The sequence below is a fragment of the Argentina silus genome (genome assembly GCF_951799395.1).
Source record: "Argentina silus genome assembly, chromosome: 7".
Taxonomy (NCBI): domain Eukaryota; kingdom Metazoa; phylum Chordata; class Actinopteri; order Argentiniformes; family Argentinidae; genus Argentina; species Argentina silus.
The window spans coordinates 15,025,417-15,037,916 of record NC_139661.1 but is presented as its reverse complement, the minus strand read 5'-3'; the positions used below and the strand labels follow the sequence as shown (position 1 = coordinate 15,037,916).

General features: G+C 44.6%; 1 protein-coding gene across 2 annotated transcripts in view; it reads left to right on the top strand.

The window, feature by feature from the left end:
* Positions 1 to 4,082, top strand: part of egflam (EGF-like, fibronectin type III and laminin G domains) — a gene marked incomplete at both ends in the record, with an annotated part of 29,353 nt that extends 25,271 nt beyond the window's left edge. Inside the window, 8 exons of one of the 2 annotated variants that reach the window (XM_083673754.1) lie at positions 122 to 238; positions 791 to 971; positions 1,568 to 1,591; positions 1,834 to 1,912; positions 2,593 to 2,736; positions 3,223 to 3,306; positions 3,573 to 3,676; positions 3,931 to 4,082. In XM_083673754.1, coding sequence (XP_083529880.1) covers positions 122 to 238; positions 791 to 971; positions 1,568 to 1,591; positions 1,834 to 1,912; positions 2,593 to 2,736; positions 3,223 to 3,306; positions 3,573 to 3,676; positions 3,931 to 4,082 — 885 coding nt within the window. The remainder of the gene's footprint in view (positions 1 to 121; positions 239 to 790; positions 972 to 1,567; positions 1,592 to 1,833; positions 1,913 to 2,592; positions 2,737 to 3,222; positions 3,307 to 3,572; positions 3,677 to 3,930) is intronic. The other variant, XM_083673755.1, reaches the window with a different exon arrangement.
* Between the last annotated feature and the right edge of the window lie 8,418 nt (positions 4,083 to 12,500).

Genomic DNA, 12,500 nt, shown 5'->3' with positions numbered 1-12,500 from the left:
CTAGGCTTTAGCTCGGAGGGCTAACCCAGAGGTGTAACCCTGTTCTCTCCTCCTCCAGAGAGCCTAGGCTTTAGCTCGGAGGGCTAACCCAGAGGTGTAACCCTGTTCTCTCCTCCACCAGGGAGCGTTCACCCAGATCAAGTGCAGCTCTCCCCTCTACGTCGGCGGTGTGCCAGAGTACGCCAACACTAAGAGCAACGCCGCTGTGCTCCGCCCCTTCAGCGGCACCATTCAGAAGGTACGGAGGTCACCACAGGTCGAACAGCGCCCCCCACTGCCCTGCCACCCTGTCTCTCTTCTGCCCTGTTCTCCAGCCTTAACCCCCTGAGGTGTGAGAAGGTTAGCGAATGGCAACGTTCAGGGGGCGACCAGCAGCGTCTCCACAGTGTCTTTTCTGCCCCGTCACACTTCCTCTGGTCCCCAGCTGTCTGGCGATGACTTCCTGTATGCCATGTGCCAGAGAGGTCAGAGAGAGAGGGAACCTTTCACAACATGTCCCATTCCGTCAGAATGGATTATTCCTATCCGATGATTTCTAGCTCATCCTATTGTTGTAGGCACCGTCCGCAGTAGCGAGCTAGCTGACCCACTATTCAGGGGTAAACAACATGGAAAACATGGCATTGCGCTAAAGACAGGGAGACAGTTAATCAGCACAGCAACTATGGGAAGGCACAATAGATAAACACAGTAGTATTTAACTGATTGTAAATCACATTTTCCTCTCCCTCCTCCTCTCCCCCCCCCACACACACACACCCTCCCCCTCTCCCTCCCCTCCACCACCCAGCTGGTGCTAAACGACCGCAGCATCTCCCTGACCCAGGGGTCCGCCCTGGGGGTGAACGTGGAGAACGCAGCCCACCCCTGCGTGAACGGCCCCTGTGCCAACGGGGGCACCTGCAGGCCCAACAGGGATAGCTACGAGTGTGACTGCCCCCTAGGGTACGACGGCAGGCACTGCCAGAAGGGTGAGTCACACACTGAGGATGTGAACTGTGTGACACGTTACACTTTCAAGACTGTAGATAACTGGATCAGAAGGCTGTAGAGTAGAGTAGAGTAGAGTGGAGTGGAGTAGAATAGAATAGAATAGAGTAGAGTAGAGTAGAGTAGTAGAGTAGAATAGAGTAGTAGAGTAGAATAGTGTAGAATAGAGTAGAGTAGAATATAGTAGAGTAGAGGAGTAGAGTAGAGTAGAATATAGTAGAGTAGAGTAGAGTAGAGTAGAGTAGAGTAGAATATAGTAGAGTAGAGTAGAATAGAGTAGAGTAGAGTAGAGTAGAATATAGTAGAGTAGAGGAGTAGAGTAGAGTAGAGTAGAGTAGAGTAGAGTAGAATAGGGTCATGTGGAGAAGCGGAGGAACTATAAGTAGCAGGGGGTCAAGTTGACACAAAAACATTTGGAGCAACACAGAATACACAGTGATTGGATGAAACATCATTCTATTACACTGTAATGCTCTTTAAGCCTGAATGTCATTCTTTTGATGATGATTTAATGTATTGAACAACATAATCTCTTCTAAGCTGATGTCTCCTCTGTTTTCATGCTTTCGCTGTGCAGAGTGTGGGAATTATTGTTTGAACAGTAAGTTGTCTGTCATCACTCTATTGAAGTAAACCGTTCTTTAAAACGTATATATTCCATTATTACTATTTACCGGTGTTTCATCCGCCATACCAAACTATCATTTCCTAGTGTGTTCCCCTATACCTCTTAATCTCTCTCTATTCATTATGCCTATTGTCTGGTCTGCATCAGCGAGAACCATGCTTAGAGCGACATCTAGTGGTCATGTTATGTAAATGAAGTGTCTGTTTTCCTCTCAGCTGTAACAGAGGCCATTGAGATCCCACAGTTCATTGGCCGTAGCTACCTCACCTATGACAACAGGGACATCCTCAAAAGGTTAGTTGTCTTTGAAGAGCTGTCCTCAAACTGGTTACAGAATGTCTGCCTGTACTTGTCTTTGAAGAGCTGTCAAAATAGAATAATTACAACATGCCAGGATCGGCAAATACTGTATGCCTTTTTCAAGCTTGTTGTGTTAGCTTCTTTAAAAACTGCAATTGCAACGACTACAGTTTTCAAGCTCAGAGGAGAGGTTATTATGTTGTAGCTGTGTGTGTATGTGGGTGTGGGTGTGTGTGTGCGTGTGCGTGTGCGTGTGCGTGTGCGTGTGTGTGTGTGTGTGTGTGTGTGTGTGTGTGTGTACTATGGCACACACACTCACACACATGTCAACTTGAGTTAATAGCAAGTTGTTGAAGTTCTACCACAGTGTGGCATACTATCCCAACAATGTCCTCAGGCAGAGTTTCTGTAAAAGCATGGATGTCACAGAGTGTGAGTGTGAGTGTGAGTGTGTGTGTGTGTGTGTGTGTGTGTGTGTGTGTGTGTGTGTGGGTATATACATTAGAAACACTAACTCACCCTCAGGAGGTGGGATTTAATGGAACATGCATGTGGCTGTGTGCCACTGTGTATATGACCACTGTGTAGTAGTGTGTGTGGTGTGTGTGTGTGTGTGTGTGTGTGTGTGTGTGTGTGTGTGTGTGTGTGTGCTAATATGATGTTTGGGTCCCCAGGGTCTCCGGTGCCAGGACCAGTCTGTTCATGCGTTTTAAGAGCACAGCACAGGACGGCCTGCTGCTGTGGCAGGGAGACAGTCCCATGAGGGCCAACAGTGACTTCCTGTCTCTGGGCCTGCAGGACGGGGCGCTCATCTTTAGGTCAGTCCTATCTAGACTCTGTTTCTATGATACTGTCTATAAAACATCTTTAGTTCAGTCCCATCTAGACTCTATATCTATGTTATTGTCTATAAAACATAATCTTCAGGTCAGTCTTATTTAGACTCTATTTCTATGCTACTCTCTATAAAACATAATCTTTAGTTCAGTCCTGTCTAGTGTCTATTTCTATGTTACTGTCTATAAAACATAACCTTCAGGTCAATTCTTAAGATGAGTAGGCCTAAGTAGCATAGAAATATAGAGTCTAGACCAGGGGTGTTCAATATTATCCGTAAAGGGCTGGTAGGATCTAAGCTTTCATTCCAACCAGTCAGACAGACACCTGATTCCATTGATCAGAGTCTGAAGAATGATTAATGGAATCAGGTGTGTGTGTGTGTGTGTGTGTGTGTGTGTGTGTGTGTGTGTTGCTGGCTGTTAACGTCATCTGGTTGTTTCTTTCCAACATGTTATGTCCTCTAGCTATAACCTGGGCAGTGGTGGAGCTGTTGTGATCGTCAACGGGACCTTCAGTGATGGACGGTGGCACAGAGTCAAAGCCGTCAGGTGATTATTGATCTCTTCTTAATCAATAATTACTGAGATCATGGTAAATGCAATATACCTCCACACTCAACTGGAAGGACAATAACATATGCTATTATTAACTTGTGGCTAGTATGGTAACTGCTAATATGCTAATGGGTGGTATGCTAATGCTTTGATGCCAACGGCTAGTATGCTAACCTATGATGTGGAAGTACTATCATGGATGACAACATACATAGTGCATAGAGTGATGTTGAACCTGGCTCTTATTGGCTGTTTTCCAGGGATGGCCAATCAGGTAAGCTGACGGTGGATGACTACGGAGCCAAGACTGGGAGGTCTCCAGGGAAGATGAGACAGCTCAACATCAATGGACCGCTATACGTCGGTACGTCATGGCAACAGTTGGATAGATATTCATGATGATGACGAGGATGATGATGAGGATGATGAGGAATATGATGGTGTTGATGATGATGATGATGATGTGGATGATAATGATAGTGTTGATGATGATGATGGTGATGATGAGGAAGATAATGATGATGATGGTGATGATTGTGCTGCTGCTGCTGCTGCTGATGATGATGAAGACTGCTAGAATCAGAGGAGTAACCCCTGGCGTATGTGTTGGTCCTCCAGGTGGTATGAAGGAGATCGCCCTGCACACTAACAGACAGTATATGCGAGGGCTGGTGGGCTGTGTGTCCCACTTCACCCTGTCCACTGACTACCACCTGGCCCTGGTAGAGGACGCTGCTGACGGCAAGAACATCAACACCTGTACCAACTAACCCCCCCCCCCCCTCCTCCCCCCCACACACCTGTACCAACTACACCTGTACCAACTGACCCCCCCCACCTGGAACAAGTACACCTGTTCCAACTAACCCCCCCCCCCCCCTGCTACCTGGAACAACTACACCTGTACCAACTAACCCCCCCTCCCCCGCCGCTCTGCTACCTGGAACAACTAACCCCCCCCCCCCCTCCCCTCCCCCGCTACCTGTTCCAACTACACCTGTTCCAACTACCCCCCCCCCCCCCCCCGCTACCTGTTCCAACTACACCTGTACCAACTAACCCCCCCCTCCCACACCCCTGCCCCCCACACCCCTACCTGGAACAACTACACCTGTACCAACTGTCCTCCGATTTCTACCTACAGTAGCCTCCACTGATCTACCAACTGAACCTTGTGCTGCCCCTGGAACAACTACAGCTCTATCAAAGGAGGCGGTCTATTCTCTACCCTTCTCTCCAAAGTGTACACTCTCTCACTCCCTTTCTTATGGATCTAAAAGCATTGGATTAGTGTGAGAAAATATGGTGGACACTCCCTTTAGCCCACTGCTTATTTACTACACTGATCCGCTGCTTTTTAAATCTATGAGTAGGTTTGTGTAGTCTTTGTGTAGTCTCTGGGGTTAAAGGGGTCGATAGCTGGACCATGGATTAAATGTTCTTCTGCCCTTGTATCTGGGGTAGTTTGTGTCTGTTCTGCCCTTGTGTCTGGGGTAGTTTGTGTCTGTTCTGCCCTTGTCTCTGGGGTAGTTCGCTCTAAAGAAAGACAACGTTCACCAAGGGACTTGATGACGATGCTGAGGTGCATGGGGGCCGGAGAAATCAATGGCACTTTTTCCTGGAAAATGAGGGTTGCATCTTTAAAACTTCCTGAAGGACAATTTCAAGGGATGATTTCAATTATTATATCTATTTATTTTTTCTACATCCTTATTGGAATCCGTTCAAGAACCAGAACAATTTAGTAACGTACTGTAGGATGTTTTTGATAAAGCAACAGAATATGTCCTAGTGGAGTTTGTAGGAAAACAAACCGTTTTTTGTTTTTTTTAATGTATTTTTGAAGTCTGTTCTTGGCCCATGGAGTCTTTGTGGTGTTGTAATGTCTGTATAATCTTGATCATAGACTACAGTGTTTTTGACTTTCATTTCATGTGAGTTGTTTGTTTGCAGGCTGTTTGTTTGAAAGTTGCTAGTGTTGGAAGTGGAAGAAGACGTGTTCTCTGACCTTCTAGAAGTTTCTTTCTTTTCCCTCTTTCCCCCTTTCTTTCTCTTTCTTTCGGAAAACCCCATAGCACTCTGTTCTCTTTCTCTCCTTCAGAGAGCGACATGCCCGTCGTGTGAAGATGTGCCCTACCATGATGGCACTCTTTCAAAAGAACAGAACAGAAGATTAGAGCTTCTCTAAAGAACATTACGGCTGCCCAGCTTACCATAAGCCAGACAAAGTTATTGAGGGGTAAAAATGGAAATCACCCTTGTAATTTTAAACAATGTACTGCATTGTACATTTCAGCCCTGTAGCTGTGATTTCACTGATGAATCCCCCCTAGGCACTGTATAGTAGTGTGTGTGTGTGTGTGCGTGCACACGCGTGTGCATGTGCTCGTGTGTGTGTGTGTGTGTGTGTGTGTGTGTGTGTTTGTCTGTGTGTGTGTTTGCTTGCCTCAAAAAATGACATGTTGATTTAGTTAGTGAGTGGTTCCAGGCCTAGGCTTACTGCAATAACCAGTTCACCACCAAGGACATTCTGAGAATGTTCTGTGTTGATATTTTCTTTTGTTGTTTTCTTTTTGTAGTTGCAAATATGTTCATGTTTTTTTTTCTTTAAAACAGAAAGTACTCCCTCCGTCTAGAGAATGTTGGTGATAATGACAGATATTTGGAATAAATGCTAACCCTTATTTTGTTGTGATTGATTTCAATTAAAGTCCAAACAAATAGCCCTCTACATACAGTACACACACACACACACGCACACACACACACACACACACACACACACACACACAAACAATTTATTCTATGGACAAATGCCATTTGAAGTCTGAGTTCTGCCCTGTCCTTCACACACTGACCCCTCTCTCTGTGAACACACACAGGACACTCAGTGGACATTTCTCACTGTGTAGAGACACATCCATTAATCTGACTGTTCACTGCTTCAGATGTTGTGATGTTTTTAATGTTTATTCCCCCTTTGGACAGCAGGGCTTCTGCAGTGTCCTTTCATAGCGCCGGGAGACATGACCTCTGACCCAACTGTCAGTTATTGTGTTCTGTGGCATTCGTCACATGCTTTTATTATGTTCTGACAACACTCTTTTTCCGCACCACTGTGCTGTATTGAGCTGGTCTCTCTCTCTGTTCATCTGTCCATCTTGCTCTCTCTCTCTCCCTCAAGGGGGCCATACTTGCGTGTTCCCACAGAGAAGGGGCCGTGATGTCATATACGATACCGCCGTTGAGCTGTTGACTAAAAGGTTACATTTGATTTGGATCGATGGGCTGGAATTTGTGAAACTAGAACGTCACGCACATCCTTCCTCTCCTTCTACTGTATGTCCCCACCCCCTTGTCAGGGAAGGCTGGTGGAGGTACAAATTGGAGGATGTGCATGGAATGGAATGAGGAATGGTATTGTGGTATCGAACACACGCCCCACCCTCCCCCTCCCCCCTTCACACACCCCACATCCTCTTTGACCTGTTTCTCTCCAGCTGGGATGCTACCAATAATATCAGCAGTACAAATCATTAGTATTACTCCATGCCTGGGGTTAGAAGCAGCAGCACACACACACACACACACACACACACACATACACACACACCCTAGTGGAGGGGCTAGCTAGTCTGACACCACCACGGCTAGCGTACCACACTAGCATACTTCACTAGCATACTACACTAGCAAACTATATAGAATGAAGCAAATGTAAAAATGTGCTCTATGAAGTATGCTAGTATGGATATTGAAACACAACCACTGGGGTGGGAGTGCTACACATTACATTGGTAATGATGAGACAGTTTGTATTGGCTCTGGCTGGTAACAGAACACACAGATCTGTGAGACTTTACAGTTTAGAGATGTTTTAATAGTTTTTTATCAATCAAATTCAATCCAATGTACACTCACTGAGCACTTTATTAAGAACACCTGTACACCTTCTCATGGTGGAGGTGGTGTAATGGTGTGGGGAATGTTTTCTTGGCACACTTTGGGCCCGTTAATACCAATCAATCATCGCTTGAATGCCACAGCCTATTTGAGTATTGTTGCTGACCATGTGCCTCCCTTCATAGCCACAATTTACCCATCTTCTAATGGCTTCTTCCAGCATGATAATGCACGTCACCCCCAGCGCCTATCAGTAGGCATAGCCTTCAGTACTGTACGTGCTAAAATGTGGAACATTGAATCCACTTTCAATCTCTTATTAAATAGTTACAACTGTATGTGCGACCAGTGTATTTCGGAATACTGTACGTTATGAATTATGCAGTGTTCTGTATTCACAGGCCTTGGACTTTTCAATGCGAGGGAATACAAGATATCTTTAAGGGTCTTTAAGTAGCTATATTGCCGTGAAAATATTATTTTCAAAGCTCTCTGTAGCTTGCACTGTAACTTAGACAAACAAAATTGTTCAATCAAGTGGTTTTCTTAGACTAGAAAACATTTTGCAACATTAAACAGAAACAGAAACAAGTGAAAGACTAAAACCATAAACAACAGTGCAGAAAGTCCTGGCAAAGTCAAGTAAAAGCTTGTTTCTCTTTTATCAGGACCTCTTCACAAGCAATCATTTACTGTTGTGTATTATTTCTTGGAACAATGGCCTGGATCAGCAGACAGCGCAGCAGTAACAACCATTCATTTGACCTGGAAATTACTAAATACTTCTAGCCCTAAAATAGGAATAATCCCAAGGAAACAAAAGATGAAGTAGTAGTTTGGTGAGTGAACTGAGATTGAAGTGAAGTGATTCTCTAGACTTCTACAGCATGTCCTGGACACACAGATGATGCTGCTGCCAGCTAAACCCAGAGACATAATTAGCTCCTCGAACATTATCATGGACCCTTTCAAACCACAGAGCAGATGAATAATACATGCATTATCACTGTAGATGGGAATGGAGGGGAGAAGAGAGTTAGCGGGTGTTAATGTGCTTCCCTCTGTCCCCCTGTCCCACTGCAGATAGAAAACCAGAGGACGGGCTCATTGGAATGGATGGAACGGAATCAGGAACGGTATCAAACACATCTCAAACACATGTTGTTTGATACCATTCCTGAAGTCCATTCCATGTATTACAATGAGCCCGTTCTGCCAGTTTCTCCCGCCACCAGACTCCCCTGGGATCACCAGGGAAACAGAGATGGTTCCAGTGTAGCTATCATGGTCTCAATCACTGACCCCAATTCAGTCAAATGTAGATAACTGAAAATTGCAATGCAGGTTTGCAATAAAGTTTATATTGTATATATGTAAAGTGTTTATTGCGTAAAAAGTGATACACTCCACTTATTTTTGATAATGCTACTTTTCAATATAACTGCCATGGTCGTGTGCTCACTGGCCTCTATTCAATCAATTGTAGATAACGGAAAACCGTACTGTGGGCTCATTCATAGTTGTTTATATTGTATTGGAGGTGTTCATTTGATTAAAAGTGACAACTCTCCACTTGCTTTTGATACTCTGCCTTTAAATGTCTCAAATATTTAGGGCTATATTTTAACGGCGTAAAAAACAGTCTTGGGGCAAACGCGAACGCTGGCGGTGGCGCTAGGGGGTGTGTCCCTGTATAAATAGTATTACTATTTATAAGGCCAGAATTTGTCAGTGCACATGATGGCACTTGACCTGCTTATTGTCATGAACACGCCTCTATTTACCGCTACTCCACCCAAGTGAGCGCAGAAGATAATTAGAAGGTAATAGAAGGTAATTTCACCCATTACCGCTGATATAACTGAAGCCTGCGTTAATTCAGATGGAGCCCTTTAAGTCGAACAGCGCAGCTGTCCGTCAGCTGATTAAAACATAAGCAAAACATTTTCACATGTTCAGGGACAACGCTAAAGCAGCCGATCATCCAACACTCCATTAGTTAAACAGTGTGACGCCACTGGCTATGAGAGGAATACTGTTGGTCGTCCCACCCACCGCCCCAGCCTCCACCCGCTCGGCCGCTCTGTATTCAACCTACCTACGGGGGTTTGGGAAGTTATGGGCTACCTGCCTATGTTATTTAATATTTGGTTTTGTTAAACTTAAGGCAGGGAGCTATACAGAGCGGAGCCATCCACTTACGGGAAAACGTAAATGTCTATTTTCATTAAACAATGATTAAACCGACGTAAGTGTCCTGACTGAAATTGGCGATATGGCTGCGTTTGGATCTGCGTCCGTTGTGCGCCTGCCCTTCGTTTCTAACTATGATGGGAACTATTATGTCAACCTGTGTGTAATGCAGCGTAATTTATAATAACATTCAACAGGTTTTCCTTGTCAACAAAATGCCTCCAAGTAGGTGTTATTCTTCTGAAAAGAGTTGTGTTTGAAATAGGTTAATCTCCATGATCAAAATGAAAATAATTTAGAAATAGTAAAAATAGTGCCAGTATATCCCCACCAATCTAATTCCATTTATTCTGAGCACATTTCCTATCTGTTTTTTTCCGCATGTCACTCCTGCTCTAACCTACCTGAAGAAAGCTAGGGAACACCACATAGAAAGAGGGAGGGAGATACAGAGAGAGAGAGAGAGAGAGAGAGGGAATGCTAGAAAGAGAGAAAGAGAGAGAGAGAGAGAGAGAGAGGGAATGCTAGAAAGAGAGAAAGAGAGAGAGAGAGAGAGAGAGGGAATGCTAGAAAGAGAGAAAGAGAGAGAGAGAGAGAGAGAGAGAGAGGGATGCTACAGCGATAAAGAGAGAGAGAGAATGCTACAGAGAGAGATAGAGAGGGAGATGGAGAGAGAGAATGATACAGAGAGAGAGAGAGAGAATGCTACAGAGAGAGAGAGGGAGATGGAGAGAGAGAATGATACAGAGAGAGAGAGAGAGAATGCTACAGAGAGAGAGAGGGAGATGGAGAGAGAGAATGATACAGAGAGAGAGAGAGAGAATGCTACAGAGAGAGAGAGGGAGATGGAGAGAGAGAATGATACAGAGAGAGAGAGAGAGAATGCTACAGAGAGAGAGAGGGAGATGGAGAGAGAGAATGATACAGAGAGAGAGAGAGAGAGAGAGAGATGTAGTAAGCCAGGGAGCGTTAAAGAGGCTTAGACAGAGAATTACAGTGTCACAGTGGTGTTCCTCTGGATTTCCATATTAATTTCCTCTCTTGTGACCTCACTGATGTCAAGCACTGTTTAAACCGATGCTGTAGGAGACAGGGATATAGGTCTCCATACTGCTGTTCAATACATGTTTCATTTATTCTGACTCACTGCTACACAAATCTCCTCTGCCAGATGAAACAGACCGGTCTGCTGTTGGGATTGACATGGTTTTGGTTGTGCCACACTCCTAATAGAGGAGTTATCAAATGCAACAGGGGAGGCTGGTGGAGGTAGAAATCAGAGGACGGGCTCATTGTAATACATGGAATGGAATGAGGAATGGTATCAAACAGACGTGTATCCTACATATTAACCTCTGAGCAAATTCTATCACCACATTTCTCTCACACATTGTGCAATGCAGTGAATACTATATAGTATGTATGGACGAGGTTGAACCTTTGGGGTTATCGAAATACGTTGTACCTTTACACAGTGTCAGACCAGGGGATTAAGACAGAGAGTGTCGGCCATAATCCCTGTCATTTTGACCTCTCATTCAGACACGGTACAGCTGCATGCGGTTCAGATCAGGGTGGACTGTAATACCATGCCCAAACTTGGGAATGGCAATCAGCAGAGATGATGACGGCCATCTTGAACAGTTTATAGCTTCTATATCTCATTGTGATTCTGAGTGAGATACAGTATTTGCTTTCGAGTGGTGTCAGATTTCGAGTGGTGTCAGACTTTCTTTCTCTTTCTCTCGTTCTGTATGTCTGTCTCTCTCTCCCTCCCTCTCTCTCTCTCTCTCTCTCTCTCTCTCTCTCTCTCTTTCTCTCTCTCTCTCTCTCTCTCTCTCTCTCTCTCTCTCTCTCTCTCTATTTCTTTTTTTACTGGCCGATCTACTTTGCCTTGAGATCCTGTGATATTATCCATTTATATTAAAATGTATGGACGTATGCTTTCTTTTTAGTTCCCAGCATGCTCAACACAATGACATACTTGGGAATAAAATACATTTTTCAAAAGGGTTGCAACTGCCTAAACACTGGTTCCAACCGTTGTTCCAACAGTGGTTCCATATAATCAGCGAGCTTCAACCTCCATAGGTTCCCCCATCCCCAGCCTCCCCCAGTGGGAGGGTATTGACTCCCCAGCCAGCCGGGCAGCATACATATAGCCCCGGGCCTGTACTCTGTGGTCTGGGTCACCAGACTGGGCGTCAAGCCAATGGTAATTGACTCATTGAATTACAGGGCAGGGTCCACCAAAATGTCCTCTAACCAGTGAATCCTATGAAGACAATTATCTTTCCATAGAGCATGCCACAATGTATATGGATCAATAAGAAGTCACCTGTGTTATGCATGTTCATTGTGTGGGGTTTGAACCACAGACCTCTTGCATGAATGCCACAGACATAGACCATTATACCAGGAGGACATCATAGTATGAGGGCTATATTTTTGGGCTTAGAAGTTGCAGGGAGGGCTACCTCATTTCCAGATCGTGGTTCCAAAATCTTCTTCTTCTGTAGAACTGTTGTTGGTTCCACCTATAGTAGAACCCTTTTTGATTCCATGTAGAACCCTTTTTGGTTCCATGAAGAACCCTTCTTGGTTCCATGAAGAATCCTTCTTGGTTCCATATAGAACCCTTCTTAGTTCCATGTAGAACCCTTTTTGATTCCATGAAGAACCACTCTTGGTTTCATGTACAGTAGAACCCTTTTCCATAGAGGGTTCCATATTGCACCAAACACACGGTTATGTTATCTACAGGGATAAGCTGAAGAACCTTTTTGGGTTCTTTCTAAGTGTGAGAGCTATTCCCAATGCAGGGAAGAAACTGGTAACTGATGGAAATTTTAAATGTCAATTTATACTTATGGTTGGTGGATAGCTCTTCTATCCAGAGGGCTGTCAGTCTATCCAGTTGTGGTTCTAGTGCCTCTGATCCAATAAGATTGCCTGTGACCCACTTATCTTACATTCTACTGAGCTGTCATCCATTACATGAGTGTCAGAAGCGGATTAGAGAGATGAAAGGAGTAAGTCCTCCTCTCCTCTCCTCTTTTCCTATCTGTCTTGTTTATCCCCCTTTCAGCTGT